This window comes from Habropoda laboriosa, unplaced genomic scaffold (genome assembly GCF_001263275.1).
Source record: "Habropoda laboriosa isolate 0110345459 unplaced genomic scaffold, ASM126327v1 scaffold41, whole genome shotgun sequence".
NCBI classification, from domain to species: domain Eukaryota; kingdom Metazoa; phylum Arthropoda; class Insecta; order Hymenoptera; family Apidae; genus Habropoda; species Habropoda laboriosa.
This window is the reverse complement of record NW_017100164.1, coordinates 185,992-198,898: the sequence shown is the minus strand read 5'-3', so window position 1 is coordinate 198,898 and position 12,907 is coordinate 185,992. Positions and strand designations below refer to the sequence as shown.

General features: G+C 40.7%; 1 protein-coding gene across 1 annotated transcript; it reads left to right on the top strand.

The window, feature by feature from the left end:
• The first annotated feature begins 3,670 nt into the window (after positions 1–3,670).
• Positions 3,671–3,931, top strand: LOC108578587. The gene has a single exon (XM_017941950.1). The coding sequence runs from the start codon at positions 3,671–3,673 to the stop codon at positions 3,929–3,931; it is 261 nt and encodes an 86-aa protein (XP_017797439.1).
• The last annotated feature ends 8,976 nt before the right edge of the window (positions 3,932–12,907 follow it).

Sequence of the window (12,907 nt, the reverse complement as noted above, 5' to 3'; positions counted from 1 at the left end):
CATCCCCCATCGAAAGGACATCGTCACCAAAAAACCGAGTACAACATAATCCCACGTAAACCGCACGAAGAACAGCTACCCTCGGAACGCTGAAACACGATCTTCCAAAAGGCGTACCCGATATTTCTAACCTCCCGTAAAACCGTACAATATACCAGTATACCATTAACAACCGACACCGATACTCGTAAGATGTTCCGTCCATCCCCCGCCTCGTTATTTATCACGTTCACGTAGAGAACACGATCACGAAGCTGACAGGAAGGATCTAACGTGAAAGAGGTAAAACCAGCAAGCATCCCGTGGCGCAGTCGCCCTGACAACAGCGGCGCCACGTGCATGTGTGCGCCGTATCTCCGCGTATTTGGCCGAAAGTTGGACAGAGTCGGAGGAAGAGGGAGACAGAGCTAACCCCGTTGACAGGACTACAGAGAGGGAGAGGAAGAAAGCGAGAAAGGGAGAGAAAATCCGTGACGTCGACAAGGAAGCAGCGAAATGGAGGGGGCGAGTGTTGGCGATCGGAGAGGAGAGTGTAAGGGGAATGGGGGAGGACGGTAGAGAGCACGAGAGAAAACTGCTACGATGTACCGCAGTACGGGGTGGTGAGCTGCTAGCTGGCTCCTCGCACAGTGAAAAACCAGTGGACTCGAGCGACAGCCCGGCACAACCCTCGCTGACACGTTATCGAAACTGATCTCCCTCTGTCTAACCAGTTTGCGGTCCGCCATTTCAACCCTCGTGCGTTCTCCGCGAATCGTGTTATCGCCACGAGTTTCTCTCGAATCTCGTTCAATTGAACGTTGTGTCTGTTTGAGAAAAGAAAAGAAAAGGAGGACAGGTTATCTCAGTTATCTGGTGATTGTCGAGAAAGTTAGTCCGTCTCGATGAAAAACCGGAGGATCCTTTTGTCGCGTGTGTTGTTGTAATTGACGGAAAAGTTATGGGGGGTGTATCGTAACACTTGTGTCATGTCAAGGACGATGCAGTATGAAAGTTTGTCGATATGCTGTACGACACTTGTCCCTCGATCCTGAGAGGACAGGAAAATTTGTCGTATTGTCGTAGGAGATCGAAGATGGGGAAATTTGTCAGCGGTTAAATCGCCCGTGAGATTTCCTCGAAAGCGGATCAGCTGATTCTCTCCCCCCGCTTTTGCCGCCGATGGTAATCCAGGCTGTGAGAATTTACTCAACGAGAATATCGAATTTGAACAGCCGTCAGTGGTCCCTCGTTACGAATCTCTTAGCCTAAACGCTGCAGCTGGAATTTTCGAATTTGTTAACGTTGTATCGGTCAACTGGAACAATACCTGGCTTCTTCTTGGAGCAATGAACAGAGACGACGACGAGATAGACAATAACGTTTCACCAGTGGAATCGATCTGATAACCGTTCACAGAGAAAAAAAGCTACGTATTGTGTGTAGAAGCCTGATGGTTATCCGTGAATAGATCCGACGTTTATCGACGAGAGGATTTCTGTTACGAAAGAAATCTGTACGTAACGTCTGAAACAACCTCGAGACATGCACGAGCAAAAATGACAAGCGTTAACCACGTAAGCCTCCGTTAAGATGGTAAACTGGGTAATCGTGGAGTAGGAAGAGAATGGAATTGTGAAGAGAGTATCACGATCGATCGCTTCGCAACCTGTCGCAACATTTCCAATAAAACGCACACTGAGGTGTATACGTACAAGTGCACTTTTCAACAAGGACACCCCGTGAGAACGAAATAATATTGCACCGGTCATGACCTTCGGTGCTAACCGTCACGTGACCACGTCCAGGCCAATTGAAATTCTATCGTGACACGGGTCAGCTAGGAATTGTTGCCGGCGTTAAAACCACAGCAATCAATTAGATCGCCCCTGAGGACGTCGAAGTAATCAATTTAACGGTGTGTTTATTACACATTCGTGGCTACCTTCCGGATACAACGGATAAGTGTCTGGCGAGGCGTACACTTGCCCCTATCTACGAAAGGAATCTCGGTATAATGCATCGTCGTGAAGGCAACAATGCTCGTTTCGCTTGTTCGCAATTAGCGTCGATGGGAACAACGAGGGTGCATTTGTCGTGTGCAATGTACACCTCCGTCGTATTCGGTGGTAACGTAGCATGATGTCTGTCGTTAGTATGGCTGCTATCGCGAGATTGACTGTTACTTGACATCAATTGAAAAGCAGACAAAGGTGAACGAGATATTGTCCCGACGGACTTTCCGTATATGTTAAATCTTTTTCATGCTATTGTTGACCCGTAGCCGATTAGAGATACAGCTAGATTATACTAGAGGTTAATTTTCAGATCGTTGTTGAAGCTGTTCACGTTTGATAGTTACGCTAGATACTCATTGTTAGATCTGTTACCGACGTATACGTGAAACGTATCGCCTTGCGCTAGCAATTTTGAAACAATTCAAACAAGTCTTTACCTTATATATATACATGTGCATTGACACGATATTAAGTATATCGAACGTTGCAGTTGTTAAGCGAGGTTGTTAGCTGAGAGGGATTTTTGAGAAAATACCGTTTTATCGATCAATTCTAAAGAGATATTCGCGTTTCACGTTCCATCAAACGTCTCACGAAGCGTCCAGTAGGACGAGTTCTACAAAGTGGCATGGTCGTTAATTTCGCACGCTTCGTCGCTGTTGTTTTCACTCTTGATTAACTAATTGTGCCAATAATACGCAGATAAAAGTACGTAGCGAGCACAATAGCTCGGCGCATTCCACCGGAGTCGGTAATTGCTCGAATTGAAAAGCACACGGAACAAAGTTGTGCAATCTGGGAACAGTTTATTTGATCGTTCACCGTGGCGGACGTTTACAAGGTACAGTTACGGCTCTCATTAACCATCCTACCAACGAGAGATGCTGTACACGTTCTAAGAACATAATACCCTCTGCTACTGGAAGAAGATAACCGTTGAGTTTGATACCTGGCGCCTTATCGATTAGAAATTTACGCCGATACCCACGAAGTTAGTACAAATTGCTTCGAGAGCGGCTAACTTAACCATGTTTTCGGAGAGAGAGAGAGAGAGAGAAATATAGTTGTCACTTGATAACGACGCAAAGTTCACAATACCTGTCCTACTAATTACAATAGAACTTCCTCGCCGAGGAAAAATAGCGAAAGAGAGAAAAAAGCGAGGGAACATGATTAAACTTGTGAGGCTAGCAAAGTTTTCCTAACCAAAAGTAGACCGACAAAAAGCAAAGAGGATTAAACGATCCCAAGGACTGTACAAGTCTACCGAGCAATATCAAACCAAAAAAGAAACTGTACAAAATTAAAGAACAACAGTTTGAAATCTTATCGAGCAAAATGGAAGAAGATTACAAATTGTCGAATACGTCGGCCAGTCCTAAAGTGAGCAGCGAGTTGTTGAAACACGAGATCTGGACGCACGGTATACCGACGACGTAATACGCGATGTGAGAAATTGGCAAGTCGACGATGATGTCGTCGGAGGGACATCGTAGATCGATTCGTTCGCCGGTCGAACGATCACGCGCAACAAAGTGAAGCTACCACCGGGAAAGAAGGAACAGCGGGCGAACGAGTCGGCGTTCCGTCACCTGTTCGCCCTGTTTCACCAGCGCAAGCCTCGGGATCCTCTTCGAGGCCAGAACGCTGCCTCGTCGGTCCCCTTGCTCGAGATGGGCGCCAGAGCATGGGACTACGAGGCGCTGCCGGAACTTCACACCGCGACGGCGGTCACGCCGTCCTCGACACCGCCGAATGCACAACAAAAGCCACATTCGCCAAGGGTGTACTTCCAGGCGGAGAATTTGGCCTCGACCAGGAGACGGAGCAGTTCGAAGTTACTCGCGCCGCAATCGTCGTGCAGAAGACGCAGCAGAAGCATGAGCGCATGGAGCGACCTGTCGAGATCGTCGTTCAAGCTCGACGAGAGGTAGGTCGGTTCGATCGACCCCCGTTTAGAGCCGTGGTGTAACGAGTTTGTTCGCGAGTAAGGTTACAGCGGTGCGCATTTAAATGTCGCCGCGACATTTAACCGTGCACCTTGATTACGGGAATTATTCATGAGAGAGGACAGAACCTCGTTTGGGTAATGGTATACTGTTGCGTTAGAGTGGTTTGTAAATTGGAGGTAGAAAAAGGAGAATTTTTTTGGTAATTATTTGTGAATTTTCGAGTCTTCACAGTGGATTCGAATTTACTTCTTGGGGAATTTGATGCAGGTTCACATTTACTTTTTGGGAATTTAATGCAAGTCATTCATGAGAGAGGACAGAACCTCGTTTGGGTAGCAATGTACTATTGAGTTGGAGTGGTCGGTTTTGAGATAGAAAAAGGAGAATTTCTTTAGCAATTTGCTAAAGTATCACACTTTGATTATTTGTGAATGTTTTAGTTTTCACAGTGGATCCGAATTTACTTCTTAGGGAATTTGATGCAGGTTCATCATAGGGTTCACGTTTATTTTATTTATTTTGTAATTGATTCATGAGGATTCGAATTGATTTTTTGGGAATTTAGTGCATGTCATTATTCATGAGAGAGGACAAAACCTCGTTTGGGTAGTGATATACTATTGAGTTAGAGTGGTCTGTAAATTTGAGATAGAAAAAGGAGAATTTCTTTGGTAATTTGTCAATTTTGTAATTTTCACAGTGGATTCGAATTTATTTCTTGGGGAATTTAACACAGGTTCACGTTTATTTGATTTATTAGGATTGAAATTGATTTTTTTTTTGGAATTTAATGCTAGTCGTAAGTTTGCTCGTTGATTTATATGTATTTCAGTAATGGAGCCATAAGAGAGCAGTTCTGAGAATTGGTCTACGACGTTAACTCGTGCATGTTTTGCAACATTTAAGCGTGCACTGCTGGAATTAGTTTATCAGAAGTTTGTTAGGCTTCGGAGTGTTGTTTGGAGGGCAGTTTAGACGAGAGTTCTTTGGCTCTCATATAAACTCATATTGAACGTGAAGGGATTCTGGAAAATCATTGTGAAATTAATACTTATTATCTAATACGAAGAGTACACACGTGTAGAATCTAGATGAAATATTGCGTAAAAATAGAACCATACTACTTACGAAAATGATTAATTTTATTTCACGTTCGGTTATATTTGTTTCGAAATTAGTTCAAAAATTTTCCTTTCATAAACGTTCTGCTATCACACTTTGATTCTACGCAAAATAAGGAACTCGTTTTAAAGTGCTAAACTTTTCTAGCTCTTCGGGATGTACTGTCTTCTCTGTTTTGTTTTATGCGTTTAATAAGTTACGTGATTTTATGTTCGACCAAGTTTCAGACATAGTTGCACTTTCTTACGATTCTCGTAGCTAGCAAATCTCAATCTTCCTTAAGATCAGGGGGAGGAAGTTAGGCATGTTATAAACGTCGAATGCGCAACTTTTCTTTACTTGTTTCAGGTATTCCGAGATTTACGGCAAAGGAAATTCGCGCATTCGAAATTCCCGTTTGTATACGAAATCGCGTAAACACGTTATAATATACAATTTTCTCTTTCTGGGCAAAGTTTCGATCGGGATACGTATCCAAATACATAGCCAAAGTGTCACACGATACGGAACAAAAGTTTCGAATTCGATATCTGATACTTTCTTATTACTTTTCGACACTTTCAGAACCGTCTGAAAATTTGACAATTCCCTCTCTGTTTTCTGGTATTATTTTACGATATGTACTGTTAAATTGATACTTTTCTAAATTCAACTTCGTAGAGGTAGTATTAATATTTGACACGAATATTGAAATCATATTTTGTCGAATAAAAATAAAAAGATATTCAAAATAATTCATCAACGTAAAAGATATTTACGAGCAAAATAAATTACTTCGATTCAACACATGTTCCACTTATCCAGAAAAATTGCGGCACAAGTGCACGTGATAGTCCGACCGTAAGAGATAGATTAGTATCGTCATAGTGAATTGATGTTGCGTCAAGATGTTGAAAGGAATAATGTGGCGAGAAAAAAGAAGGAAAATGAGAGAAATGGCTCGTATATAACGGTACAAAGTTGCCCAAAAATGCAGGAAAAAACGTTGCTCGTTGACATTGGGAGAAATTCATTGCTATATAGAATATATGCGTCGCATAAAATGCTCGAATCTCAACGTAGCGTAAATATCGTAGCAAGAATGTTTAATGTCCTATATGACCGATATTGCACATAATTTCTCTCTTTTTTTTTTCGAGATTTTTACGTCGACGAAATTCTGTCCAAATTCAATGTTACATTTTATATTAAAATGCAGATTTGTGTCTTTTAGAAATTTAATTGTATTTTCTAAGTGGTCCAGTGACGCAAGAGCAGAGTCTGAGTTCATTTCATATTTTTACACGAAAAATGGTTGATCGTTATTTGTTATTTTCTTAATTACGTATTCGTGGCACATTGTTTTTCTCATTGCACACGTTTTGTCTTCCCGGCAAGCATAAATATGCATGAAACCTTGAATTATGACGACGAGATAATCATCGTTATAACGTCGCAGCCATTTTTTGCCCGTTTCTATGGAATAATACCCTTTAAACAACTTTTCATATAAACGAACGGTAATAAACACTGGAAAGTTATAAAAAAGAACGGGGTCAGAAAGATTTCACATTCTGTACCGTCTAGAATCACAATTTACCTATATTTTTGCATCTCGTCTAATCTTCAGAATGCAGATTTTCTATGTATCCACACATCTGCCAGATATTTCATATTCCTCTTTATACGCGTGAGAGATTATACGGATAAAATAAGAAATAATAGCGGATCCGGTGAAATATCGAAATATCATACATATCTCTCCAGCTTCCCATTTTACGGAGCAAGTATTCCCACGTTTTATATTTCACGAAACTCGGAGCAATTCGTTCATTATCGGCAACAGTAAAGAGTTTCAAACGGTGAAAAGTAATAAAAACCATTTATACGTTTCTTCCGTTCGACGATTTTTTCGAATATTTCTCGCCTCGTCTCTGTCGTTCGAAAAATGTCACGATTTGCAAAAAAAAAAATGGACCAAATGTCACGCTCTCGCGAAGTGGCGCAGCGTCCGTAGACCGCTGGTCCTCAATTATTAATGGACGATGCACGGATAATCGAGGCACACAACTGCGGACGCATCGAAAACCGATACGAGGAGGACTGTGATCCTGAAATATCGAGAAATCGCAATTAGGGATTTCGAAGGCACTGGTACGCGGACGTTTCTGAAAAGGTAGCTGTGTATACGCGTTTGATTTAATGCACCGTCGACTTAACATCGGTATTCCTCTGCGAAATTTACCGTACAACGGAACTCGTTGAAATTCCCCGGTAATACGCTATGAATTTAAATTTTCTCCGTCATTATTCATCGCGGAGAAGATGGGCTGCATGCATAAATTTTTCCAACACGACGGAATAATGTGAAGGTTCAGCATGATCGTCTCTAACGTGTTTTAGGACGTTCACGTAACACGTTCTTCGTTTGTTCTCGTTTCCAACGGTTGTATCGGGCAATTTTGTGTACGCCGAATCAAAGACACGTAAATTCGCTTACGTGGGACATCCTGAATCTGCTTGAATGCTCGGAAGCACTGCAGCGTGTACTCTAAAGCTACTTGCTGCAACATTCGTTTAGGATGGATCAGTACGTGAGATAGGAAACTGTGGAATCTTGTTCGGGGGAAATTTATGGTTCCGGTGAATGAATATCAACGCGTGAAATTGTGTGCAAATGATAAAATAATTCTGAATTTTGTAGGAAATGTAGGAAATACTATGAAATTAACTACTTTAACCCTTTCGTTACTATTGGCGTCCGTAGGCGTTCTGAAAATTGGAGCTTTTTGGTGCATTTCTACCTTAATTTGATACTTAATTTTGCCCTTTACGCGCTTTTCCGGCTTAACTTGATAAACCGAATTTTAAAACGATACGGCCAAAATAACAAATTTTGCAAATTTGCGGTAAATCTGCGAAAGTAAAATCTGCCGCAGCGAAAGGGTTAAGAATTCGATCGTTCCTTTCTATTTTTCTTTCGTCGTAAATCGAATATTTTCAATACTGAATATTTCAATATTACTGATTGTGAATCGTAAATGGAATACTTCGATACCCAGCACGTGAGATAGGAAATTGTAGAATCTTGTCCGGAGAAAATTTATGGTTTAGCTGAATAAATATTGAAGCTACGTGGCAATAATAAAACAATTCTACATTTCACATGTCCAAGTAAAAAATACTTGCTATAAAATTAACTACTTTATAAATTTAAATAACAATTTACATTTCCTTATATTTTTCATTCTCACCTGTTCCACCTGTAAATTTTGAGGTATTGAAACAACTGTCTACCATACTAAACGTTTTCATTCACAACAGAAAGTACGTTCTCGTATTATAAATAAGCTCCACCGTAACGCATTTTAATATTTACAAAGTCCCGTCGTTATCAAACGAAGTTGAAGAAAGATCCGTGCAATTACGGTGCAAGTAGAGGATAATCTAGATACGCAAAGGAGAAGAAAATTCCAGGCAGCTTAATTCTCAGACGAAGTTACTTTAACGCTCGAAGCGTCGTGGCTAAATGCAATCGTGTTGCGGTGGGGAATTGTTTCAGTTGTCTCCTGGTCTGCATGCGAATTTTACGACGGCTTGAAAAAAAAAAACTTTACGAAAATGAAGGGATCAGCCCTCTCTTTCGCTGTTATAACGCTCTTCAGAAGACAGCTCAAAAGTGTCGGAACAATGTGGCTCTTTCCACGAGCTTCTCTAGCTTTCACACCTCGAATCTGTGCTTTTGGAGCACACTGTATACACGCGATGCTTTTAAAAGTTTCGCGCTTAAGTACCTGGTTTCACGCAAAGCGGACGCTCCATCAACGGGTGCCTTTGTCATATTTTCGTGAAATGAAACATTAGAGTTGCTTTTTTTTTCCTCCGTATGGCCTGGTTGCCCGTTTCGTTTCCTTCTGTTCTGCGTCAGCCAAACTGCCCTAACGTCGATAACCATCTCTGGCAAAGTGATACACTTTTTTCCCTTCTCTCTCCAGCGAGGTTCCTTTTCATATCAAACGCCATGTTCCATTTTTATGCGAAAGCTTCCAGTTTCTTTGTTCGACCGTCGCGAACGTAATCGCGTCAGTGGCGGTATCGACTGGACAAAAAGGACGATTTATGGGTAATTATATTTTATACGGCAACTCCAGAGGGACGTTATAATTACAAGTACGGTTGTCACTATAAATATTCTTCAACACGTGATTCCTTTGCGACGGGTATGACAGAGAACGTCGATGAAGAAAATAATGCCTGGGAAAATATATCGGAAGACGAGAAGCTTACTCGGTGCAATTTTAGTTTAGTCGATTGGACTTCTGGCCAAGGAATTTCAGGGCATATGTCGAAAGCTTCTGGTTCCAAGTGGAACGGAATTTTCGTGATACATCTATGGACCATCTAAAGAGTGTACTATAAACTGTCTTTCTAAAACAGTGTCCTTATTACAAGTGATAAGGGAGAATGTAATTTACAAGAATTGCATATTTCTGAGAGAGACACTGTACGGTGGTAATAATTTTCTTTTAGATGGAAACGTAGGAAGAGACCTTCAGGTCAGCGCAATATACCAGGAAAACTGTAGTAAAAATTAATTCGAATAAATAAAGCTTTTGAATTATATTACAATCCTGCGCTACTTTTTTCCATGAAAACGCGAGGCTATTCGTGCGTAAAGGTCATGTTTACTTTGTCGCTCACTTATTTCCCTTGGCTTACTTGTGTACTGAATGAATTCAACATGAGGGTTCAATTTGCCGCTAGAACGAATACAAAGATGTAGGTGGAGCAAAAACGAAGGCGTGAAAATTTGGGTCTAATTTGGTGATATCGGGGGTGAGAAAATTATGGTTCTCGATCTTTGGGATTGATCTTACGACCAAGAGTTCGTGGTTTTCGGTGTTTCTGGACCCTGAGAGAGGTCCCATGATCTAAGATTGACGGAGATTATGGTTACTAGTTGAATGTCTGTAGTGATCTAAGATTCACAGAGAGTGTGGTTACTATACCTAAATATGGTCTAAGTCGGGTTCAATCTCTTCAGTGTTGAGGAAATCTTTGTTCCCAGGACACGAGGAATTCTATTTTGCTGGATCTTGAGGAAGGTTCCATGATCGAAGATTCGCGGAGATCGTGGTTATTAGATTATGCTATGGTCTAAGACGAGTTTAATGTCTCCAGTGATCTAAGATTCGCGGAGATCATGATCACAATGCCTCCAGCGTTGGAGAAATCTTTGTCTCCAGGCCGCGAGGTTCTCGATTTTTCTGGACCCTAAGAAGGGACCCATGATCTAAGATTCACTGAGATTATGATTTCTAAACCACTCTGTGGTCTAAACCGAGTCCAATGTCTCCAGTGATCTAAGATTCATAAAAAGTGTGGTCACTGTACCGAAATATGGTTTAAGTCCAGTGTTGAGGAAATCTATGTTTTTGGACTCTGAGGAAGGTTCCAAGATTCGCGGAGATCGTGGCCATTAGATTATGGAGTCCAATGTCTCCAGCGTCGGAGAAATCTTTGTCCCCAGGCCGCGAGGTTCTCGATTTTTCTGGACCCTGAGAAGGGATCCATGATCTAAGATCCACAGAAATTGTGGTCACTAGACCACTCTATGGTCTAGGACGAATCCAATCTCTTCAGTATCGGGGAAATCGCTGCCCCAGGCCACGAGATAGTCTGAGTTTTGTTCTATGGTACTGACGTCGAAGTAATTGAGGTCTTATACTACTGAAGTAGTCCCAGGTTGCTTTCTCGACTCTTTACTTGAGTACTTCTTGGTTTTATGTTTCTCCAATTGTTCGGTGCCTGTGTTAGAGTTACAGTATCTAGCTTCATACGGGATCAGATCGAGTAGCAAGAATTTTACGACCACAGGATTGTGTCACAACTTCCAAATGGCTTTCCTAAGCGTTATATTCAAACAAATTTTCAGATGTTAGTACCTTTGAAAAGTGTTTTGCAATAGGTGTAATTTTTGTAAAACTTTCAATTATTCTCTGACGTTTCAAGTTTCTCACAGAACAGTATAATTTATATCAACGACAAATTTATACAGAGCGAAGTAGTTAATTATGCAAGATCTGCGTGGTCATCACGCTAAGATACACTCAAATCGTTTCTTCTTTCGCGTCCTTTTTTCCATCGTTAAGCTCAAGGTCAAAAAAATTTTCGGGGTTGATCCTCACTATTACGGTTGAAAGAACAGTAGGACCGCATACCATTTCGGGGGCTTTTTCATTTTAATCCTCAATCTCGAGCGTGCCGTTCAAATCTATGCCTCCCTTTTTTTATGCTCCATTCAGCAGACTTCAATACGGCGCTATTAACGACTGCAGTCATTATTCCCGATGTTATTTTACTTCCTTTCACGTGTAACACAAGAGCGACGGTTGACATTGTCCCGCCCTTAAATTGACGTGAAAAGGCCTAAGGGTGGAATTTGTTTTACTATGTTCGTTATTGTTATCACACTTTTTCCTTTCTTTTTTTTCTTTGTTTTCCGACATTGTCCCGGTATTTAGGGTAAGTGCAGATTGTCGTGAAGCATTATCCTGTATGCTGTATGCCGAGGAAATTTCGCATGAGCGAATGTACAACCGGGTTGATTGCTTTTTGTAGGGTAATGTGTGTTTGTGGTGGTATATCTATTATGCTTAGGCTGCTGCGTGGTGTTTAAACTTGGACGGAGCTTATTATTACTACTGTTACGTTATTATTATCATCGTCGTTGGTATTCTCTCGTTTCCCGAGGTGAGGTATTATTATTATTCGAGTATTCTTCACGCAGAGCATTTTTTTACTTTGGTTTGAGCCTGTACGAATGGAATAATAATAATTATTATTTTCATTCGAATAATGATTATTATTATTATATACGGGATAAAATTTCATTAGTAGACTGCGGATTTTTATGCAAATTCATATTTTTATGAGTATAATTTGAAAAATAGAAGCTAGATAGGCAATTGTTCTATTCACTAAATATTATAATGAGTTTATTTATATATTTTTGCTTATTATGTGCATTCTGTGCATTTTTGTGTATTCAAATTTTCCATTATTCATTCATATACAAAAGGGGTAGGATTTTTTTACTCTGGTTTGAGCTAGTATGAACAGAATAATAATATTTTCTTTATTAGAATAAGAATAATTATCGCTATTGTTATTATTATCGTTATAAACGCGATAAAATTCTATTACTATACAAAAGGGGTAGAATTTTTGCAAACAAGCAGTTTGTTACTGTTGAATTTACGTTGGTACACGATAAGTACTGCAATGCTGCAGTGGATTCATTGTCCAAGATCTGTAGTTTCTGTAGCTGGCGAATATTAAGTTTAATTTATTATTTAAGTAAGATAAAAGCTTGTTGAAAGTTCCATGCGTTTCCTTCGGCCACTGCAGAGAATCGACCCAGTATTTTCATCAAAGAGTTGGCCTTATATCTTCGCTGCCAGCTGCGTATTGTCTGCAACGTGCTAGAAGCCGATATTCTTTTCATTTTTTTTGTTCTTTTTACTTCTCTCAACCTAGTTATCATTGTCTGACACATTGGGGTTGACTGAAAACTGGCGATAACGGTTTATGTTGCCGCAACGTCATTCCACGTCGAGACTTGCCCGACGTGAAACGAGGGGATGGAATGCGAATATCCTCTTTTTAAAAATGATTCCCGATTATTTCGTACAGCGTGCCGCATTATAAACTTGAAACGTTCGTTTCGTTTCGAAGATTCAGGCCGACACGTGGTTCGTTCTATTTCGTAATTGATTTTTTTGTGGAATGTCTGAAAGGAGGCGAAAATTGAACGTTAAAAATATAAGCAGACCGTACTTTCTACTGTGTTTACAG

Coding starts and splice junctions, on each gene's coding strand:
- LOC108578587 (XM_017941950.1), top strand. CDS start 3,671: ATGGGCGCCAGAGCATGGGACTACGAGGCGCTGCCGGAACTTCACACC.